General features: G+C 40.3%; 1 protein-coding gene across 1 annotated transcript in view; it reads left to right on the plus strand.

Annotated features, from left to right (window-relative positions):
* The window catches only part of LOC132121275 (AT-rich interactive domain-containing protein 5B-like), a 125,808-nt gene extending 108,404 nt beyond the window's left edge, over positions 1-17,404 (plus strand). Inside the window, exons 9-10 of the mRNA XM_059530524.1 lie at positions 9,224-9,413; positions 15,251-17,404. Coding sequence (XP_059386507.1) covers positions 9,224-9,413; positions 15,251-17,335 — 2,275 coding nt within the window. The 3' untranslated portion in view covers positions 17,336-17,404. The remainder of the gene's footprint in view (positions 1-9,223; positions 9,414-15,250) is intronic.
* Positions 17,405-21,553: the final 4,149 nt, after the last annotated feature.

Raw genomic sequence — 21,553 nt, forward strand, 5'->3', positions numbered from 1 at the left:
TCCAGCGGGGGTGGGGTTCTTTTTTGTGGGGAAGAAAGACGGATCACTGCGACCTTGTATTGATTACCGGGGACTGAACAACATCACGGTAAAGAATACTTACCCTTTGCCGTTGATGTCTTCAGCCTTCGTGAGGTTGCAGGGAGTGTCGATCTTCACGAAATTGGACTTACATAATGCTTATCATTTGGTCCGTATCAGGGATGGGGATGAATGGAAGACCGCTTTTAACACCCCCTGGGGGCACTTTGAATACTTGGTCATGCCCTTTGGGCTTTGTCAAGGCGGAGAAATGCGCTTTTCATGCACAGTCTGTTCCGTTTCTTGGGTATATCGTGTCGACTGAGGGTATACGCATGGATCCCTGAGAAGGTTAAGGCTGTGGTAGAGTGGCCAAGTCCAGATTCCCGTAAGGCCCTACAGAGGTTTCTGGGGTCCGCCAACTTCTACCTGCGTTTTATTCGCAACTTCAGTCAACTAGCCGCACCTCTGACCGCCTTGACCTCCCCCAAAACTACGTTCAGGTGGTCAGACACAGCCGAGGCTGTGTTTGCCAAACTGAAGAGTTGCTTCGTTTCAGCCCCTATCCTAATCACCCCGATCCATCACGTCAGTTTGTGGTGGAGGTCGACGTGTCGGAGGTGGGGGTAGGTGCGGTGTTATCCCAACGTTCTCCCTCAGACGACAAGATGCACCCGTGCGCGTTTTTTTTCATATCGATTATCCCCTGCCGAACGCAATTATGATTTTGGTAACCGAGAATTGTTGGCAGTCAAGATGGCATTGGAGGAATGGCGCCACTGGTTAGAAGGCTCGGGGGTTCCTTTTATAGTATGGACCAACCACCAGAATTTAGAATACATTAGTACTGCCAAAAGGTTGAACTCCAGGCAGGCTCGGTGGGCACTTTTTTTCGGACGTTTTGATTTTACTCTCTCGTACCCCCTGGGTTCCAAGAACATCAAACCCGATTCTAGGTTGCGCATTTTTGACCGTTCCGAACGCCCGTCTACTCCCGAGTGTATTTTACCTGAGACATTAGTGGTCTCCACACTCACATGGTAGGTCAAATCGAAGGTCAAGATGGCCTTAGAAGGGGTAACGCCTCCGCCCAGGTGCCCACCAAATCGATTATTTGTGCCGGAGGGATTACGGTCCAATGTCATTCAGTGGGGGCATTGCTCTAATGTGGCTTGTCATCCAGGAGTTAACCGTACTAAATTTTTGGTCAAGCAACGATTCTGGTGGCAACTTAGGGCTCGCGACATTCACAGTTTTGTTTTGGCTTGCTCAGTTTGCGCCACTGGTAAAACTTCCAATCGACCCCCTGATGGGTTACTTCAACCGCTGCCGGTCCCTTCGAGACCCTGGTCCCATATCACACTAGATTTTAATACCGCCCTCCCAGGGCAACACCGTAGTTTTGACCGTGGTGGACCGGTTCTCGAAGGCGGCCCACTTTATTCCCTTGCCCAAATTACCCTCAGCCAAGGAGACAGCATTGACCGTCGTAGATCACGTCTTTCATTTACATGGCCTCCCAATAGACGTGGACCCCAATTTGTGTCCAAATTTTGTAGATTACTGGGAGCGACTGTAAGCCTGTCATCAGGGTTTCATCCCCAGAGCAATGGTCAAACTGAGAGAGCCAACCAAGATTTGGAAAGGGTGTTGCGATGTTTGGTCTCCAAGAATCCTTCCTCATGGAGCCATCAACTGTCAATGGTGGAGTACGCCCACAATACATTACCAATATCAGCTACGGGCCTATCTCCGTTTGAGTGTAGTGTAGGATACCAACCACCAATTTTTCCCAGTCTGGAATCCGAAGTCGCGGTCCCCTCCGTTCACGCCTTTGTCCAGAGGTGTCACCGTACTTGGACTAGAGCCCGCGAGACTCTACTCCAAGTGGGGGCGCGCACCAAGGCTAAAGCCGACCGCCACCGGTCTAGGCCTCCCGTATACGTCGAGGGTCAAAAAGTGTGGCTTTCTACCAAGAACATTCCTCTCAGTTCCGTCTCTAATAAACTGGCTCCCAAATTTATTGGCCCGTTCACTGTCACCAAGATCATTAGTCCGGTGGCAGTCCGCCTTAAACTTCCTCCAGCGTACAGGAGAATTCATCCCGCCTTTCATCTATCTAAAATAAAGCCTGTATTTCATTCTCCGATTAATCCACCTGCCCCGGTGCCATACCCGCCCAGTTGGGTGCCTGCTAGAGACATCCTGAATCACTCTCTTATCGATGATTACAATCGACAGGTAAGGGAGTCTGGGGACGCCAGGAGGCGTCTTTAGGAGGAGGGGTACTGTCACGGTTCATGAATGCATCGTTTCCTGCTCGTCTCATGTTACGTCATGTTGATTGTTTCATGTTGATTCGTCGTGTTGATTGTTTCATGTGGCAGCTGCAGCTCATCCCACCAGCCTACTTAACCTCTCTTGTTTGTCAGATCGTTGTTTGAGGTCCTCCGTGATTCTTGTCTGTGTTCCATCTGCTCAGCTACATTTGTGTCTTGTTCCTGTTCGGTCGCTATTTGGAATTACCAGTCACCATACGGATCCCTCACCATCACCCACCTGCGCACTCAATCACCTCCTCACCAGTCTGTGCTGCCATCGAGGTCCCTGCGTCACCCACCATCAACCCAGCCTGGCTATACTTCTCTAATAAACGTAATTTACTTGCAACTGCTTCCTGTCCTTAATTCGAACGTGACAACACCCTGCTAGGAAATAATACACCGTTAGTTTTCATCAACTTCCAGTAAGAGTTATATAAGCTGGGCCTCCGGTACTATGGTCACATCTGCATTTACTCTTAACCCCACTAGATTTTTATAAACACCACTTTCCAGTGGCCCACGTCTCTTATGTGTAACACATTCCTGGGCAAGGGTGGCAGGAAAAACGGCACCACAGTGGAGCATAAATGGTGGTCTTTGTATAATTGTTGCGTTCTTTAAGTATGAATAATTTTAACGGTCCGCTTATTATTGTAAACTAGTGTTATATAAGGATGGACGGAGGTGGGGGGGTAGGAGAGATGCTGAAACACAATCTTATTACCCACTCAGCAGTCTTCCCAACAGAGAGGAGAGCGTGCAGACAAGAGCGTACGAGCGCACTGTTGTGGTTTTCAGCAAGCTGTTATCTCTGTGATGATGCCCTTATCTGCCCACATTATACAGGAAGCTTTATTCTCCTCACGATCCGTGAAGCAATTATGCATCTGAATCAATGACAAGAAGGCAGTTTGCACAGCAAAGTCACTTTGTGACATTTTTGTGGACAAATGAAAGTGTTCAAATTAAGTGCACCACTTTTAAAGGCTATAAAAAAAAGTACTTGTCTCTAAAAATGATGTTTTCGATGGCTTGGTGGTCTGTAAGATTCTTTTGAACAGGCTCAAGGTGACACATAACACAGGTCTGGATTTCTAAAATAAATGATTAATTTGCTGAGGCAGTTTTTAAGTTGAACTTTAAAGTGCTATCTGGGGTAAGTACTTGGGGTCAAGGACAGATTTTCTCTAACAGCTATATTTTTCGCAAAAATGGAGCAGGATCTTTAACAAACATACTGCACATCACAGTTGTAAATCAAAGTTGTAAATAAAAGACTGATTTTTGGAGTTCGTTTTACAGGAAAATGCTATTTCAGTTATTCTACTATAAATAAATCATTTAACTTTTTATAATTTTGCTTGCCGTTTCCTTGTAATTGTGAAATTTATTAGCAATTTCTAAGTGAATTTACTTTTTCGAATTTTTTTAGTGTACTGACAATCTTTCCTTATGATTCCTCTTCTTACTTTAAGGACATTTTTTTCCAAACTCATTTCAGTCAATGTCTTTATGCTTATTTAACAGATAAAATTCACACTTCAGTTCACATGCAAGATATTCATGAATAAAATCATTTATTTTAGGCAGATTGAGAAAATATGTAGCTGCAGCACATGTGAACTGTATATTAATATTCCAGCCCTCATCTTCTTTCTCTGATGGAGCTGTAAAAGAAAGCCTGTAATAGGGCCTCAGTTTAAGAGTGCTGGGTTTTGAATGGCATATGAATGTGACTATATGCAAAACTTAATCTGCAGGTGGTGATGAGTGAATGCACAGCCTTCAAGTTCATATAAATAAGCAGCCGCTTCCAGCTCCATCACAGAGCGGGCAGCTGAGACAGAGGCTTTGAGAACACCTGAGCCCAGCCAAAGTCTGCAAAACATGTTGATCTGGCCTAAAAATGAACCGTTGCAGTTAGTGCACTGAATAGAGGAACTAAAATAACTTCAGCAGAGCTTGTGATTACAGACAGCTCTTGAACTGTGGCCTGATTCATTTTCATGACTTTGCAGCTGCTCTAAAAGGGGATGCAAATGTTTTTTATGGATGTTAAACCTATCTACCTGCATTTCAAATTCATTAAGTATTTATTGAGCCAAAATATATTTACATTTTACAAAAAATCCATGGAGAAAAATCATGGTTCTGAGAGGAGTCCCATGTGAAGCTTGGACAGTTGTAGACAGTTGTAACGGACTGACAAGTAAAGTCTGATGGGGAGAAAAACTCAGCATGACTCTTGTACATTACTGGCAGCAGTTCTGTTCTGTTAAACGCAGGTCTTTGTAGAGATGTTTGGAATGGGGACAGAAAGGGGGATGAGCCTCATTTCCAGCCACATGAGGGGAAATAGTCCTGTAAATGAATCTCTCTTGTGGCACATCAGGTTATTCTTTGTAGTCCCATAGTGAGCACATGTTCAGACCATCAAGGAGGATTTTGGATCATTGCCCAGCGAAATGTATCCCACCACACCATTTGTGATAAAAATGGTGCATTTGCTTTTTTCCATTTGTTTATTTTTATTTTGGAGGCCGGCCCAGTCAGTGGTCTTGCTCTTTTCTTGCAAAACCTACTTCCTGTACTTGATGTGTTTTCTGTCTTGCAGCTTTTTGGGACTGCGTGTAATATTACTACTGGATGTAATATAAATATGGTGTATCATGTTTTCATTCACTGTCAAATGATATTTTGTTCTTCACTACACCCAAAGTTACAGGCAATAATGCAGGACAAACGTCAAAGGAAACAGCAAAAAGCAGCCGTGAGAATTTGTATATAAAAAAGGTTAATATATTTAAAAGGATTTTATGAAAATAATGAAATATATTAAATAATTTAATAAAATATTAAATATTTTGTTCTTTTATATTGTATGAATAAATTAATTTAAAAAACTACTGAATTTGGATTTGTATATTCAAAACGTGAGTTTCAGCAAGATTATCAGCAAAAAGCAGCAGTAAGAATCCGAATTTACCAAAAAGTAAAGTATTTCCAATTATTTAATGAAATTAAATTGCAGGTATACCCATGTTAGATATTTTGTCCTTTAACATATATATTAAAATAAATGCACTAAATTTGGATTTTTCTAAGCAAAACATTTTCACATTTCACTTTTCATGTTATGTTATGTACTTTAGTGGTAAATGTTAAAGGTAGAACCAGAAATGTTGCACTCTTTCCATGGGGGGTATGTGTTTATCAAATCTCAAAATGTATGAAATACAAACGTGTCATCCAAATTACCTGCAGAACCTTTTTTGTTTGCCTTAAAAAGAACTGATTGTGCATTAACAGTGCAAAAGACTGATCACATATTATTGACATTTAACGGTCCCTGTTTTATTTCATCAGTCACCTTAGGCTCTTATCATTTTAGTATCAAAGTCAACAGTACCCTAAAGACTGGCAAGAAAAACCTTGAATACATAAGGATATCAAAATTACTACTAATGTCTGTGTACATGTATATCTGTATCCCTACCAATGTTGAAACTAAATCTCTGTGTTTGCTTAGCTCTATCTCTCTCTCTCATAAAGGGACATTTAATTGCATATTTCCTGTTCTTGGCATCGTGCCCTTTACCGGCTGTATGAAATGGAGTTATGCATCTGTCTATCTGCCAGCTGCTGAGCTCAATGAAAATAACAAAAAAATTAATCTCACAGACGCCCTCAACCTCTTAAAAACATTTTACTTCTGAAGAAAAACTACACAGCCTAACTTGCAAGGAAAGATTTTCTAGTTTTTTTTTTCCTATGTGAACTGAAATGGGAAGGGAATGGTGACTTGTTATTCCCATAAATGGTCATGTGGTGAGAACGAGTGAGGATATTTGTCATGATTTATTCCCTGACATCTCACCTTGTGGCGGGGGGGCTATTTCCATTCTTATCTCAACTCTCACTCATATAAAAAAAAGCACTTAGACATACTGTAAATATAGGCAAATTAAAAGAGTAACATCTGATACCAATTTTCCCTCCAGCTATTCGAAAGAGAATATTAGGTAAATATAAGGTCTCCCTTTGCACGCGGTCTAAAACTGGGTCGTCATAAGAACAGCTTAAAGCTCACTAAGGAGTCTGTGGGGGTTTAAAAAAAAGTCCTTTAGTTCCAGACGAGGGAGATTTCTGAGGATTAGCTGTGAACAAGATAAGTCATTGTGTGCATTATTATACCTCCACTATGTAAACATGAATTGAAACATTACAGTGGGAATCAGGTATTTGGCAGCTGCCTGCTATTTTGATTTGACTGCACGGACCGAGACGTTTTCCACTTTTAGCAGCTGTAACATGTTTAAACTCTTTTGGTAATGGGATCTGAAGATGAATGTTCCCTCTGGGCTTCTGCTTAGATTTGCCACTGGCCAGCCGCCAAACCTCAGTCGGCATAGTTTTCCCGCACAGCCCCTGTCTGAGCGTGCTCAGTGCGTCCCGCCTCTGAGAGCCCCAAACATCCCGGCATTGAGTAAACAAACGGCTACAAACTAAAAGAGATGAATCCCGCTTGAGATACCACCAGATCTTATTAAACAAGAATGAAGGGAGTGATAAAAAGGTACATTTTAGACACAAAAGAAAATCAACAAAAAAAAATCACAAACATTTGTAATGGAGCATTCTGTCGCTTTTAGCGGTCTCCATCATATTTATGTTTGACTTCGCCTACCGCTTCTTCATCGTGATGCACGAGATGTGAAATGTATTTGGATTAGGGCTGGTGTGGGATATATTTATGATTCCGCATGCCTCCAAGAGTTCCCAGCCAGACTCATTAATCACATCGGACACATTATAAAAACTTCAAGCTACAAGAGTAGAGAGGCAGATCATGTTGCTGTCTACCTCCATTCCCATTGCAATAACATTCTGAAGTAAATCATAATTTCATATCTACTGTCATCTTGGCTTTGATTTTCATTAGTCTTCACTCTTAGTTTTCTGGATGGTACTGATCTAATGGAATGTGGAGCATTATAGAAAAGGTACATTTTCATTAGGATTATCCACAATTTGTCCCCTATTTACCTCATTGTGTGTATTCACTCATGCAAGAGTTCATAGCTGGCCATTCCTTCAGCTACATGCATTTTTATGTCCAAGATGCCGATTGTCTACTAACAATAACAGATTTTTACTTTAAACTGTCTTGGAAAATGTAATATTTATATATATATTTATAACTCATTCAAAGAGTTTTCTTTATTTTCATGACTATGAAAATTGTAGATTCACACTGAAGGCATCAAAACTATGAATTAACACATGTGGAATTATATATGGAATTATATACATAAGAAAAAAGTGTGAAACAACTGAAAATATGTCATATTCTAGGTTCTTCAAAGTAGCCACCTTTTGCTTTGATTACTGCTTTGCACACTCTTGGCATTCTCTTGATGAGCTTCAAGAGGTAGTCACCTGAAATGGTCTTCCAACAGTCTTGAAGGAGTTCCCAGAGATGCTTAGCACTTGTTGGCCCTTTTGCCTTCACTCTGCGGTCCAGCTCACCCCTAAACCATCTCGATTGGGTTCAGGTCCGGTGACTGTGGAGGCCAGGTCATCTGGCGCAGCACCCCATCACTCTCCTTCTTGGTCAAATAGCCCTTGATGCCTTCAGTGTGACTCTACAATTTTCATAGTCATGAAAATAAAGAAAACTCTTTGAATGAGAAGGTGTGTCCAAACTTTTCGTCTGGACTGTATATATATATAAATTTATAATAAAAATGCATGAATTAAATAATGTAAACTAACGAAGCCCTAATGTAAAGTGTGAATGAACAATAAAGAATCAAAACACTTTCAAACAATATCTAGGGCATGTTGTAGTCCAGATTAAAATGTAAAAAAAGTCTATTAAGTCTAAATCTTTAAGGAACACCATAGCAAATCCACAAATATGAATGGCTAATTAAATCTATTTAAATAAATTTTAGAAATTAGAGCAGTTGCTTTATTTATGGGGTTTCCAGGGTAACGGTTGCATTTTCTGCAGTTTAGCGCCATCTGCTGTCAGAGAGTGAATGTGCTTTCATACAGCGAGTCTCTCAAGTGTTCCCCCATGTGCTTCTGATGCGTGCTTGTTCACATGCGAGCGGACACGCGTCTTTCAAGCAGCATACAGCAGTGTTGTGCATTTTGACCACTTGATGGGAAAAGTATTCTTTAAACGCATCCTAAATTATGAATAATTTTTAATGTATAATTATTCACGGTATTTAGAAGTGCCCACGATAACAATATTGTGCATATTCATTACCGTGATATATCGCATTACAGAATACCAGCACGTCTACCATCACCTATATCTCAAAAGGACCATTGACACAACATTCTACGATCTCAACTGGTAGTGTCAATGGTCCATTTGAGACCATTTGATGCATTTATTGTATGTTTTAGCAGTGATTCCCATCCACTTATATTATAAGAGTGATAGCATGCTACGGTTTGAGTTAAAAATCTTGGTTTGTGTTCTCCTGGAGAAACAAAGTCACCTACATCTAGGATGCCCTGGGGTTAAGCAGATAAACATCAGATTTTCAATTTAATAGAGAGTATATTTCGTACAAACCCATAGGGTTAAAAGTGTCTGTATGAAGAAACAGTCATCTATTGTGAACAAAACCACATCTTCTGTAGCAGTGAAGTGCACAGGAAGGAAACTTTTTTTTTTTGTTTCATGATGTCATGCATGAGTCAATTTCAGTTTGTCTAGGATAACAGATAAAGCCTGCAGGAAACAATGCTATTATTATTATTATTATTAACAGTTTGAAAGGACAGGATTTTGAGTAGAAGTGCAATGATGAATCAGTCTAATTCTACTAACCTGTATCACTTCCTCCTTCCCTCAGACTCATCCTACCCTATGAGAGGTTTACTAAAGGTGAGGAGGACAAACCCCTTCCGCCCGTCAAACCCCGCAAACAGGAAGCCAATGCCCAGGAGGGTGTTGTAAAAACAAAAATGACGACCATGAAGCGGTCAAAGGAGGAACAAAAACCTCAGAGTGAAAAGGACACTTCAGCTAAAATCCCAGAGCCGGTCAGTCTTTCATTGTGTCCTTGTAGCCTTTTTTGAAGCAACACACAAACTTACAGAAAAAGTGACTAGCCCCAAAATTGGCCTTGCATACATTACCCATTTGGAATAAAATAAAATAAAATCTATAGAATCTCTTATGCTCATCAAGACTGTATTTCTTTGCAAAAATATTATACAATTCAAAATAACTGTTTTCTATGTCTGTTTTCTATTTATATTAAAAATATTTATATATCCCTATGATGGCTAATCTGAATGTTCAGCATAATTACATCATTACACTATTGGCACTCAATTATGTATATATATATATATATATATATATATATATATATATATATATATATATATATATATATATATAAAGCATTTTAAAATATATATTAAAATAGAAAACAGTATTTTGTTGATGAAATAAATAAATGCAGTCTTGGTAAGCATAAGAGAGCAAATTTTTCACCAGTAGTGTATATTCCTGTCCAGTGTGCATGGTTTCTTTAGGCTGTCATAGAGCTCGGTGCAGAATAATAATACAGATACAATTCATGCCTGGTCCCTAAAAAGCTGTCTGGAAGAACAACCATGACAGACCACTTCAGACTGGCTGCCTTTCCTCTCCTCAACAAATAAGCTGTCACAGACGTGTGAGAATAGCGCTGTCAGGAGCAGCTGGTTTTAACATAATTTTTTGGGCTGATTTAGAAGCTCTGTCCGCTGCACTACAGCATGGAAATCAAATGCTATTTGTCTGCCTTACTGACTGCAGGCGATTTATACACTGTGCCCGTTTCTGTTATTTTCTGTGAATCTCTGGACTGCAGAGCACAAGGTTTTCCCCCAGTTCCATTTTCCATAAGCTCCCTTTGAGTTTTGTTCACAAATCAATTTGAAAGAGATTAAAGGGAAGTCGTGGCCTAATGGTTAGAGAGTCGGACTCCCAATCAAAAAAGGTTGTGAGTTCGAGTCCCGGGCCGGCAGGAATTGTGGGTGGGGGGAGTGCATGTACAGTTCTCTCTCCACCTTCAATACCACGACTTAGGTGCCCTTGAGCAAGGCATCGAACCCCCAACTGCTCCCCGGGCGCCGCAGCATAAATGTCTGCCCACTGCTCCGGGTGTGTGCTCACAGTGTGTGTGTGTGTGTTCACTGCTCTGTGTGTGTGCATTTCGGATGGGTTAAATGCAGAGCACAAATTCTGAGTATGGGTCACCATACTTGGCTGAATGTCACTTTCACTTCACTCACTTTCACTACACTTAATTGTGGGGGAAATCTTAACAGTGCTAAAATTTTTTAAACGCCAAGACATTTTGTGCAAAGAGCAGCTGCGGTGGAAATGTTTTCCTATAACGTCTTAGAGACCAATGTGCACTGGGCCAATGCATGCCACAGTTTTGTTCTTATAGAAACCGTGTGCTTATTTTTATCCCTAAAAGCCAATAAATCCATGGGGATTTGCAAATGTCACTCCAGTTAAGCGTAAATATGAAAAAAGGAGAGCACGACCGTGGAAGGGAATGAATATTGACTTATTATTTTCACATGAATAAGCAAATGATTACAGAGAAGATGAAAGGGCTGTTTGAAAATTTATCTCGAATTGTCAAATTTAGACACATTTCAAAGCCGTTACGTGATCCGTATTCATTTCTACTGCACATGAAATGACTAAGTTATGGTGTGGAAACAAAAAGGGCTTTTTGTAGGTTCTTTTCCAGCTGCATGCCTAGCTCATCTGTCTGGTATGTTGTTCAATTTGAAAGTCCTCTCCAGATAATTGATTGTACATTGTACAAGGCAGAAAATGAAAATGGAATTCTCTGTTTGAAGTAGAGCCGATATGACAAGACTGGAGCGCCGAAAAGAGGAAAAAACACTTAAAATAGAGTTATAGATCTCAGAGAGGAAATTAGGAGAGAGAGATGCTGGGAGTTGTCTCGGGGGCCAGCGTGTCATGGAGTATAATCAGGACATGTACAAATATAGGCGCGTTGCTCTGCTAAGAATCAGAGCATTGTAAGTGCTGTTAAATCAGTCCGTCTTCAGGCACCAAATACAATCAAGGCTATTGAATAATGTGTGCTGAGCCAACGGGCGGTCATGCCGTGTTACAGCTGGGTCATTTTTGCCTGCTAGTCACTGGCTGCTTGAGGCCCCAAAGCAATTTCTGTTAAAGGGTTAGTTCACCCAGATAGCAAAATGATGTAATTAATAACTTACCCTCATGTTGTTCCAAACCCGTAAGACCTCTGTTTATCTTTGGAACACAGTTTAAGATATTTTAGATTTAGTCCGAGAGCTCTCAGTCCCTCCATTGAAGCTGTGTGTACGGTATATTGTCCATGTCCAGAAAGGTAAGAAAAACATCATCAAAGTAGTCCATGTGACATCAAAGGGTCAGTTAGAATTTTTTGAAGCATCAAAAATACATTTTGGTCCAAAAAAATTGTCTTCTCTTCCGTGTCTGTTGTGTGAGAGAGTTCAAGTTCAAGCTGTTAACTTGTTTAATGTGGCTGACACTCCCTCTGAGTTCAAACAAACCAATATCCCGGAGTAATTCATTTACTCAAACAGTACACTGACTGAACTGCTGTGAAGAGAGAACTGAAGATGAACACCGAGCCGAGAAAATACTTTGAAATAAGTAATAAAATATAAAATAAAGCTATATGTATGTATATTATGGGTCTTCAATTGTACAGTATTATAAGCAGTGTTTGGAATAACGGCGTTTAAAAGAACGGCGTTAGGTAACGACGTTATTTTTTCAGTAACGGGGTAATCTAACTAATTACTTTTCCCGCCGTTACAATGCCATTAACGTTACTTTACGTTAAATGCGGTGCGTTACTATGCATTGATTTAATATGCAATCCGAACGCACCCCTGGCTCACACAGCGAGTGAGCAGGTGGGTTAATAACGAGATAAGAGATTATGATTGGCTAAGGCAGACTCATGTGTTTCATGGTTGCCAATCAGAGCCAGTGTTTTTACACACACGCACCAAACACCAACAGTCACACACACGCAATAGCTACACAGAGATTCGCAGCAGCAGCAGAAATGGCGTGTCAGGAGCAATCCGATGAAACGTTGGCATTTTCAAGGTGGAGATATAAGCACTACTTCAAATTCATTGTAGTCAAAGGCAATAACGTGCATGTAATGAGTGACACACGCATCTACAAAGCAGATGTGGCCAAAAACACTTTTCTTACAAAGAGTGCAGGATAAAACTCTTGCTGTCTGTTGACGTGCAATAAATCTCGAAAGTTATGTACGAACACCTGTCTGTTCTACTTATTTCAACTGACTTGTGAAAACTGCTAAAAAAAATAAAATAAATTCTTTGACATATAGCAATTTTTTTTTTTTTTTTTACAGTAACGCAAATAGTTACTTTCCCTGGTAACGAGTTTTACTTTCCCTGGTAACGAGTTACTTTTATTATAGAGTAATTCAGTTACTAACTCAGTTACTTTTTGTAACAAGTAGTGAGTAACTATAACTAATTACTTTTTTAAAGTAACGTTCCCAACAGTGATTATAAGACATGAATACTGACTTTACACTGCCAGAGTTTGACACATTATTCAGCGGCAGGTCTATTAGGCTCCATTTCTGCTGCAATACCTAATGCACAGTACTGGATTCAGTATTTTGTCTGTATACGTAGTCTGTATATGTACATTCACTTAAACAGCCAACTCTGTATACATTAAAACCTAACCAAGCATTAAGGACAAGAAGAGCATTTTACTAATCATGTGTGCAGCTGCTCTTCATATAATGCTTTTATTTTACTGTCAACTTGGTACAAAAGTACAATTAACATACACATTTAGGGCCCACACAGTATAAATTACCATAAAATGGTGTCAGATAGTAGATCAAGGCAATCATGCTACTTTCAAGCCTACAAAAACAAGCTGGGACAAGCTATTTGTCTCTGTGCAGTGTAATGTGATGTATGAACGTGCGATTATTCACGTGTAGTTGCACATTCATCTGGGTTGAGTGAGGAAATAGAGTGAAAGAGATGAGCCAGCCTTTTATTTGACACCAGCTGATGTCAAACATCTGTGCATCTCTTCCTCCAACACTGATAATGAATGGATGGGCGGTGCACAGCTCTCCTCTGCACTATACTGTCACCACTCTGAAGTTCCGGAAAGCATCTGCTGATTAGAGACGTGAAGTTTTTCCAAAGTGCTAAACTTGCATAATGCTCTGGATCATAGTGGATGGCAGCAGGTGTCGGCTGTCTCTTTTATGCAATCATGCTGACTCAGTTTTCTACTCTCATTTAAGCAGACTGCATTTAAAGGATTTTGGCATTGATTTGTTCTGCTATGAAATGATGCAAATCTTACACAGCCTCATCTTTCATCTCATTTGTACAGAGAGAAGAGTTATTTGCATTGAGGTATCAGCTTCAAGCCTACAGCTCAGCTCCTGGTGCGCATAAGCGCAAGGTCATCTGTTGATGCACACAACATATGCGCGTCTTGAGAAAGACTTTGATGTTGGCCATTTGTATGTAGATGCTGATCTCACAGCATTCTTCAGCAAGTCTGTGTGTAAGGTTTCTGCTGCAGTTATAAAGCTTTCTCAAACTCTTCAGAACATTAGAACATCTAGAACCAACATAAGTACCACCTAGCCACAATTTTCCCAGCATTAGGCAGACTGACATTTCTTTGCATGCAAAATTAAAGGGCAAATATGTCATTTCTGCACTACTAGTGTCACCAATTGCAAAAATAAAGCATATTTCAAGCAACCTTTGCCCACAACCCTACACTCATTACACCCTTAGGATTATTCTTTACCATATTTACCCTGTAAATAATTAAGTAAATTAGCATGATAATATTGTGTATTGGTTAGGATGATAAGATTAAGGCGTAACATATCGCCCAACACATATATATCATATTTATACCTAAATATCTTCTATAAAAGCTTTAGCCTGCTACAGTAGCCATGCCCCAAACTTTCACCAGGTTGAGCTGGAAAGAGACTGATGGATCTGAAAAAACTGATCAACGTGTTCTGATGGTGCCTAGGATGCTCACTCAGTGTTTAAAATTTTTGAGAAGATATACCCATGGATGGCATACTGAAAGGTTACAATCCGAGATAACAAATTTTAAAGTCCAATTCAAACACATGAATAATAAATACATTTTAAAATTTGATCTCAAAATCTATCCCATCTGTCTAAAAACAGTTCCTCGGTCTGACTGGTTATAATATAAATACCATCCTCGAAAGGGAATGCTGAATCATGTCTAAAGCAGACTACTAAACATTCATGAAATCAAGGACCTTGAAACTTACTTTGAGGTAAAAACAGAATAATTTCATGCCTTTTTGTCAGTCATCTCAGTTTTCACCCTTCTCTTTTTACCTATTCACATTCTGGACTGCAGAAGTGTAGGCTATGCATTAGAGCTATATTAGCTTGATATATCTAAACTAAAACTATTCAATTTTATTACACACTGTTGTTTATTGTTCATTGAACAAGCATTAAAAATAGTTTAAACCCTTTCCAATAATAATCTGTTAAACTAATTGGGATTTTTAGAAAAGTATCATTAAAATACAATAACCTGAAAAATGGATGTGTCATTTTTTCATGAGTTTCAAAAATAAATAATATACCAATGAAAAATCTTAATCTTTAAAAGTTGTATCACCTATCACCTCGGTCACCACATATGACTTAACTAATGTGTGGGTGTAATTGTGCTAGCATGAGAAGCAATGTTAGCTTGTACATTTTCTTTGTGTAATTCTGCCATTAAGTACATTTTTATGTGTCTGTAGGGGATGGAAGACACTGAACAGCTCCAGGAGAAGCTGTTAGAGAAGCAGGATAGCCAGCAGTACCAGATTCTAACACAGAAGGACAGAGAAACAAAGAGTCCTATTTCTGAAGATGAAGGCGTACAATTAGTGATCCAGGATGAAGATCAACCTGTGCTCCATAACACATACGAGCATGCAAATGGGAATGTGTTACCCTCACTTTCTCAAGATTGTGCACCACTCAAATCAGAGGATTGTGATGGATTTCCTGTTGCTGCCATGCCACTGCACCATGGTCAACCTCGCCCCAACTCTCACACACCGGAGCAGTGGCAGCATGGGATGCTGGAATACAAAGTGCCTCCAAGTGCCCTTTCAAACATTGAACAGTCTAGGCCAAAAGAGGGCCAAAACCAGGTGGGTATGGTGCTACCCACCCTAAAGCAGAAACCCCTCACATCTCCAGAAATCCCACCTGAAAGGGCTGAGACCCCTAAAAAAGAAGAAATAGGCTTCAGTTTTAATCCCCTCCTCTACCCTAGGGGTAATCCTGGCATCATGTCCCCATTAGCTAAGAAGAAGATGCTGTCCCAAGTCAGTGGAACAGGAGGACTGCGTAATAATTACCCATACGGACCACCACCTCCATTAGTCAGTAGGAGGCTGTCCAGCAGTAGTACAGAAGGGTCATCTTCTGGACAGCAGAACTCCCAGGCTCCTTCCACTACAGAGACCAACATGGTGATCAAACGGCCATCAGTTATCCAGCATGCTCAAAGTTTCAAGTCCAGAGGTTGTGAGGACAGGAGGTCCTCAACAGAGAGCTCTCAGAAAGAGGGGTGTAGTGAAGGAGATCCAATTCCTCAGCCACAGCCTACCCTGATAAGAGAGCCATACCTCATGAGGGCTGACCTCCATTCCAGCATAGAAAAATCTGCTGAGATGCCTCGTCCTGGCCAGGCTCCAAGCTTCCTGAGTGACTTTTATTCCTCACCTCACCTACACAATCTCAGCCGACAAACCGAGCACCACCTCAGCAAGGAGCAGATAAGCAAGTATCTTAGTGTAGACGTTTACCCTCGGGACTGTGAGACCACCCAGGGCTTTCCCCCAAGTCAGCATCCCGACAATGTGGGTTTGAATTACAGTGCTAGGCTTAATCAAAACGAACAGGGACCTCCTGCAGAAAGGGTAACAGAGGAGCAACCAACTGATTTGAGTCTCCCAAAATCCTCTCCGCACAAACTGCCTCTTTCCACATCCTCTCTCTGTGGCATCCCACACCCCACAATACAACAGGACATTAAAAACTCTTCTCTCTTTCAAGCAGGCAACAGTCAGAGCTCAAGCACAGATTACCATCCCAGGGCCTGTCGTGTTCCTCCTATGACTGTGCCCATGTCTAAAAAGGTCCTCGAATCTCACTCAAAGATTCTGGAGAAAGCACGTAACGGCAGAGGAGAAGAGTCCTTGGGATACAAGATCGATGATATGGCTCGGCCCATTCTGAGCACCAAAAGCAGCCCACAGAATATCTGCACTGCACGGCCACTGAAAAGGACCCTTGAGGATTTGGAGAACGGACCTTCGGAGAAGAAGATCTGGGCTGTGACGCCCTTGCACTGCTCAACACAAAGAGACGGCCCAGGGAAACCTAGGACACCAGAAGCTGTGAGTGAGTCCATGAAGCCTGCAGAACCTGCTCACACAACGCACATCAACAGTTACACATCAGAGGGCCACAAGATCCCCTTGCACCCTCACCTGTTCCAAGGGCTGTATCCAGGGACATTTGTATCTCAGGTCCAGGACATGTGTGAAAGCTTGGGCTCCCACGCTACCCCAAGCTACTCCCATCCACTGCAGTACTTGAAGAATCAGGCTGTTCTGTCACCACTCATGCCCCCCTTCGCTATTCATTCCTTAATGATGCAAAGACAGTTCCTGGCTGCCAATCCCACCCACATTTACAGACACCAAGTGGGCACCTCATACGGGGACATTCTGCACCCTGGCCTCTACCCCATATCAGCCCTTCACCCCCAGCCAGCTTTCAGTCCCCCTCAACTCTCTTCAGTGCACCCCAGCACTAAACTTTCCTAGGTGACTCAGTCTGATATTCCCTGGCCGGACCCACCCAGCCCATGCTTAACTCAGACTTGATGCTCCCCAGAATTTACCTTTATTTACCTTCTTGCCACTCAAGTTTATGATTTGCACATTTCTTTGAACAGGGGCCAACTGGGTTAATATTGGCTTGTTCTCAACACACTGTTTGAAAGTGTAAGTTGGCTTGTTCAAAGACATGTTGCCTTGGCACATGTGTCCAAGTCGAGATGGGCAAGATGTCCATGGAGGCATCCAAAGGAAAGTCAAGTGGCAAATCAGTGCAATGCAACAGTGCTATTTCAGTCTATTTTGAGAGCTCTTTTATCTGAAACACTATGATACGATAATGCAAGAGCTGCCTGGGTAAATGTTGGACCTTTTCACATTACTCTTTGACTGTAAGTTTTTTTGTTTTGTTGTTGTTGTTATTTAAAAAAAATGTAACGTTATGGTAGTTTTATATGTTTATTTTTCAATCCTACAAGGGTTAAGCAATGAAATATCACATTTGATAAAGTCGCAAAAAAAGAGACCCGAGTATTGCAGTTTGGCGTGTTACACGGTTACATGTAAATAAAACAAACTATTCTTTCCTTGAAGGAATCTTAAATGTCAGTGATACAATGTGAGGTAGGCTTCACAAGCTTCTTTGACCACTGTCTGCTGGCCTCCTTTTCAGCTACTCACACCCAGCCAAACTCGCTTCTGATCACCAGAGCAATGTGGAATGTGTTTGTCAAATGTAGGACTGAGGTGCTTGTACATAACCTTCACAAACTGAACACATTTTGTATCATTTTCACTCGCTACTGTAATTTCTGACTGCTCTGAACTGTGGAGCTAAAGGGCGATTTTGGATGGTGAGAGGATAATGCAGGACTACTTAAGTGTCAGAAATTGAGTTTTGTATTTGCTGGTGTAAACTTGCTTACTCAGAGGACTTTTTATCAGGAGATAAAACTACATTTGTGGAAAACACATTTTAGGAGCACTTAGAAAAGCCCACACAGGCTTTTCCATCCATTTCTGTTTAAGGTTTGCTAACAGTTAAACTTTTAGATATTGTTTGAACTTTAGGTCTGTAAGTGCTGGCAGCATTCAAATTTGCGTCTGTATTAAATGAAGTGTGACACTTGCCAGAAAAGAGTTTTTAATTATAAAAGCATGATTTCTTTGCACAAAAGATTTTGGGAAAGTACCAAGAACATCTGAAAAGCAACTCAGTACTCCAAGGGGTAATCAATGATATTTTTCTTAGTCCTTTTTTTTTTTTTTTTTTTTTTTTTGATATATTAGTAGTAGAAACTAAACTTCAAGAAATGTATTTACTCCAACAACATTTGGAGTAACACTCAAGGTTGCTATGTAACATTTTGTAATGAGTAATAAACAGTTTTATAACTTAATAGAACAGTTCAGCCACGTATGTTTTCATAATATTTTCCAAGATACCCTATATCTAATAGAAATACTAGCTACCTTAAAGGGATACTTCACCCAAAAATGAAGATGTTGTCATCATTTACTCAACTTCATGGTTTTCCAACCTTTGTTTTACATATAATGAAAGTCAATAGGGTCCAATGTTTCATTGTACTGACAAAAACAGCTGTATTTTACAATTAGTGTTTCACAGAAGATAAGATGTCATACAATTTGTTATAATACAAAGTAAATGATGACAGAATTAAAATTTTGGGGTGAACTGTCCCTTTAAACTTTCATTGTATAGGATCTATCTAATTTTGTGTTTCACAGAATGTTTTTACACATTATTCACCTTGGGGCTTAAATGGTGATTAAAAATTAAATTTTAGGGTGAACTACTCCTTTAAATGAACACAATCACTAAGTCTATTTCTCTGCCCTACTTTGCATACTTTATGCCGTAACCACTGTCAAGAGGAATAAAGTGAAGCATACTGCATATTAATATAGGTTATAATGAGTTTAAAGAGATAGTTCACTTTCAAATTAAATTTTGGTATGTTTTAGCTTACCTCAAGGGCATCCAAGATGTAGGTGTCTTTGTTTCCACAGTAGCTTCCATTTTGATATTTTTAGGTCAAACCGTTCTTGTCTTGACTCATATAATGCAGGTCTATGGTCAGCACCTCAAAGAGCATGCACAAAGAAGTCCAAATTAAACAATTCCCCATCGTAAGTACACATTGATGACCTAAGACATGAAACGAGTGGTTTGTGTGAGAAAACCAACAGTATTTATACCGTTTTTACCTCTTATACACAACCACGTCCAAGTGATCTGAGGGCGCACATGCTTCCTGGTGTGTGACGTGTGCACGCGTTCTTGCTTAGTCTGCGCAAGCGCGGAAAGCACTGGAAGTGATCTCTCGCGCGTGTACGTCACTCATTGTTTACTGTTTACCACACGATATGCCACCAATCTGCACTGTCTTAAATATAATGCAGTAATTGTAATTAATTAATTGGTTTATAATGCACCCTATAATCATTGCGATAATAATAAAAATACAACACATTACTCACTATATTGACAGCGTGCCATTTGGGTCCATCTGGCATTGGACGTCGCCTCCAGTTTATACGTGTCAAACTAAACACAACGTGCAAAACGCTGCGTCTCAACAGCGGAGAAAACTCAGGATCTTCTGTCAGGCAGGTGTGTGTGATGCGATACTGTCAATGTCCTCGTCGTCTTGTTGTTGTGGCATTGCTATGTTCCGTTCGTGACAACATATGCTCTCCACTTCTGTTGGCATCTCACAACACTTGCTACAAGAACACCACCAATTTTGAAGAGATCTCTGTCTCTCTGAGGCCTGAAGACGTGCACAGTTCTTGATCTGTGTATTCTGGTTCAAATAAATATGGTTGTGAAAAAAATTCAACGTTGTCTGTTGATATATTGAAATCGTCTTGCATTGCGATGTCCTGTATGTCTAAATATGTTTAGATCTTCACAGTGAAAGGTGACACTTCTGAAATCTCTGTGTAAACCATAGACAGTAAGTGTAAACAATGAGTGACGTACATGCGCGAGAGATCATTTCCGGCGCTTGCGCAGACTAAGCCAGAGCGCACGCAAACGTCACATCAGGAAGCACTCGCGCCCTCAGATCACTTGGACGTGGTTGTGAACAAGAATTAAAAAACCAATATAAATACGGTTCGTTTTCTTACACAAACCGCTTGTTTCGTGTCTTAGGTCATCAATGTGTACTTACGATGGGGAATTGTTTAATTTAGACTTCTCTGTGCATGCTCTTTGAGGTGCTGACCATAGACCTGCATTATATCACATAATGTCACAGACAAGAGTCACAGACAAGAGCGGTTTGACCTAAAAATATAAAAATGGAAACTACTGCAGAAACAAAGACACCTACATCTTGGATGCCCTTGAGGTAAGCTAAAACGTAACAAAATTTAATTCGAAAGTGAACTATCTCTTTAAGAAACATCAATTGTTATACAGTACATGTATTGACAAAAAAAAATTAACTAATGTTTATCTATAATACCACAGCCATGTAGAGAATTTCACACTGCCTTACAGTATTCTAGCACTAATGAATAGGCACTGTACTAGGACACATCTGCTCTAGTTTACCCTATTCATTATAATTGTAATGAGCACTGGGAATTTTGTGGCCCCATAATTAGACTGTTTGTCAAGTGCACTTAGAAAGTGTCTCTTTCAGTGTAAAGATTGTCACAGTTAGATGTACATCGGAGGTTAGAGTTCAAACTTGACTGTTCAGAAATCTGGCCTAAATCTTTTAGCTGCTACAGGAATGCAGTGTTGCCACAGTGCTGCAAGGTTAAACACTGGTCCATTTAAAGCCATTGCCACTGTGTTTTGCCACAAGATATGTATATATGTACATGCTATGGTTAAAATGGCAGCAGTTGACCAAAGTATCCACTGTATAGTTAACAACTTTATAATTCATTAAGTGTTTTAATAGGTGGCATTATAATAGTTTACTTGTCCCACAACTGGACTCCGCTTACAAAAGAGTCATACAATTAAATACCGCCAAGTTGATCGTGGCACAGCAAAACTTTCTGTACCACTTAAAACACTTACTAATAATTTTTTTTTTTTTTTTTCAATATGTTTATTGTCATTTTCTCATTTTATAACCACACATATACATCTTCAATTAACACTTCTTAAAGGTAAAGAAAATAATAATAATATAAAAATAATAATAATAAAAATAA

This window comes from Carassius carassius, chromosome 39, assembly GCF_963082965.1.
Source record: "Carassius carassius chromosome 39, fCarCar2.1, whole genome shotgun sequence".
In the NCBI taxonomy this organism is placed as follows: domain Eukaryota; kingdom Metazoa; phylum Chordata; class Actinopteri; order Cypriniformes; family Cyprinidae; genus Carassius; species Carassius carassius.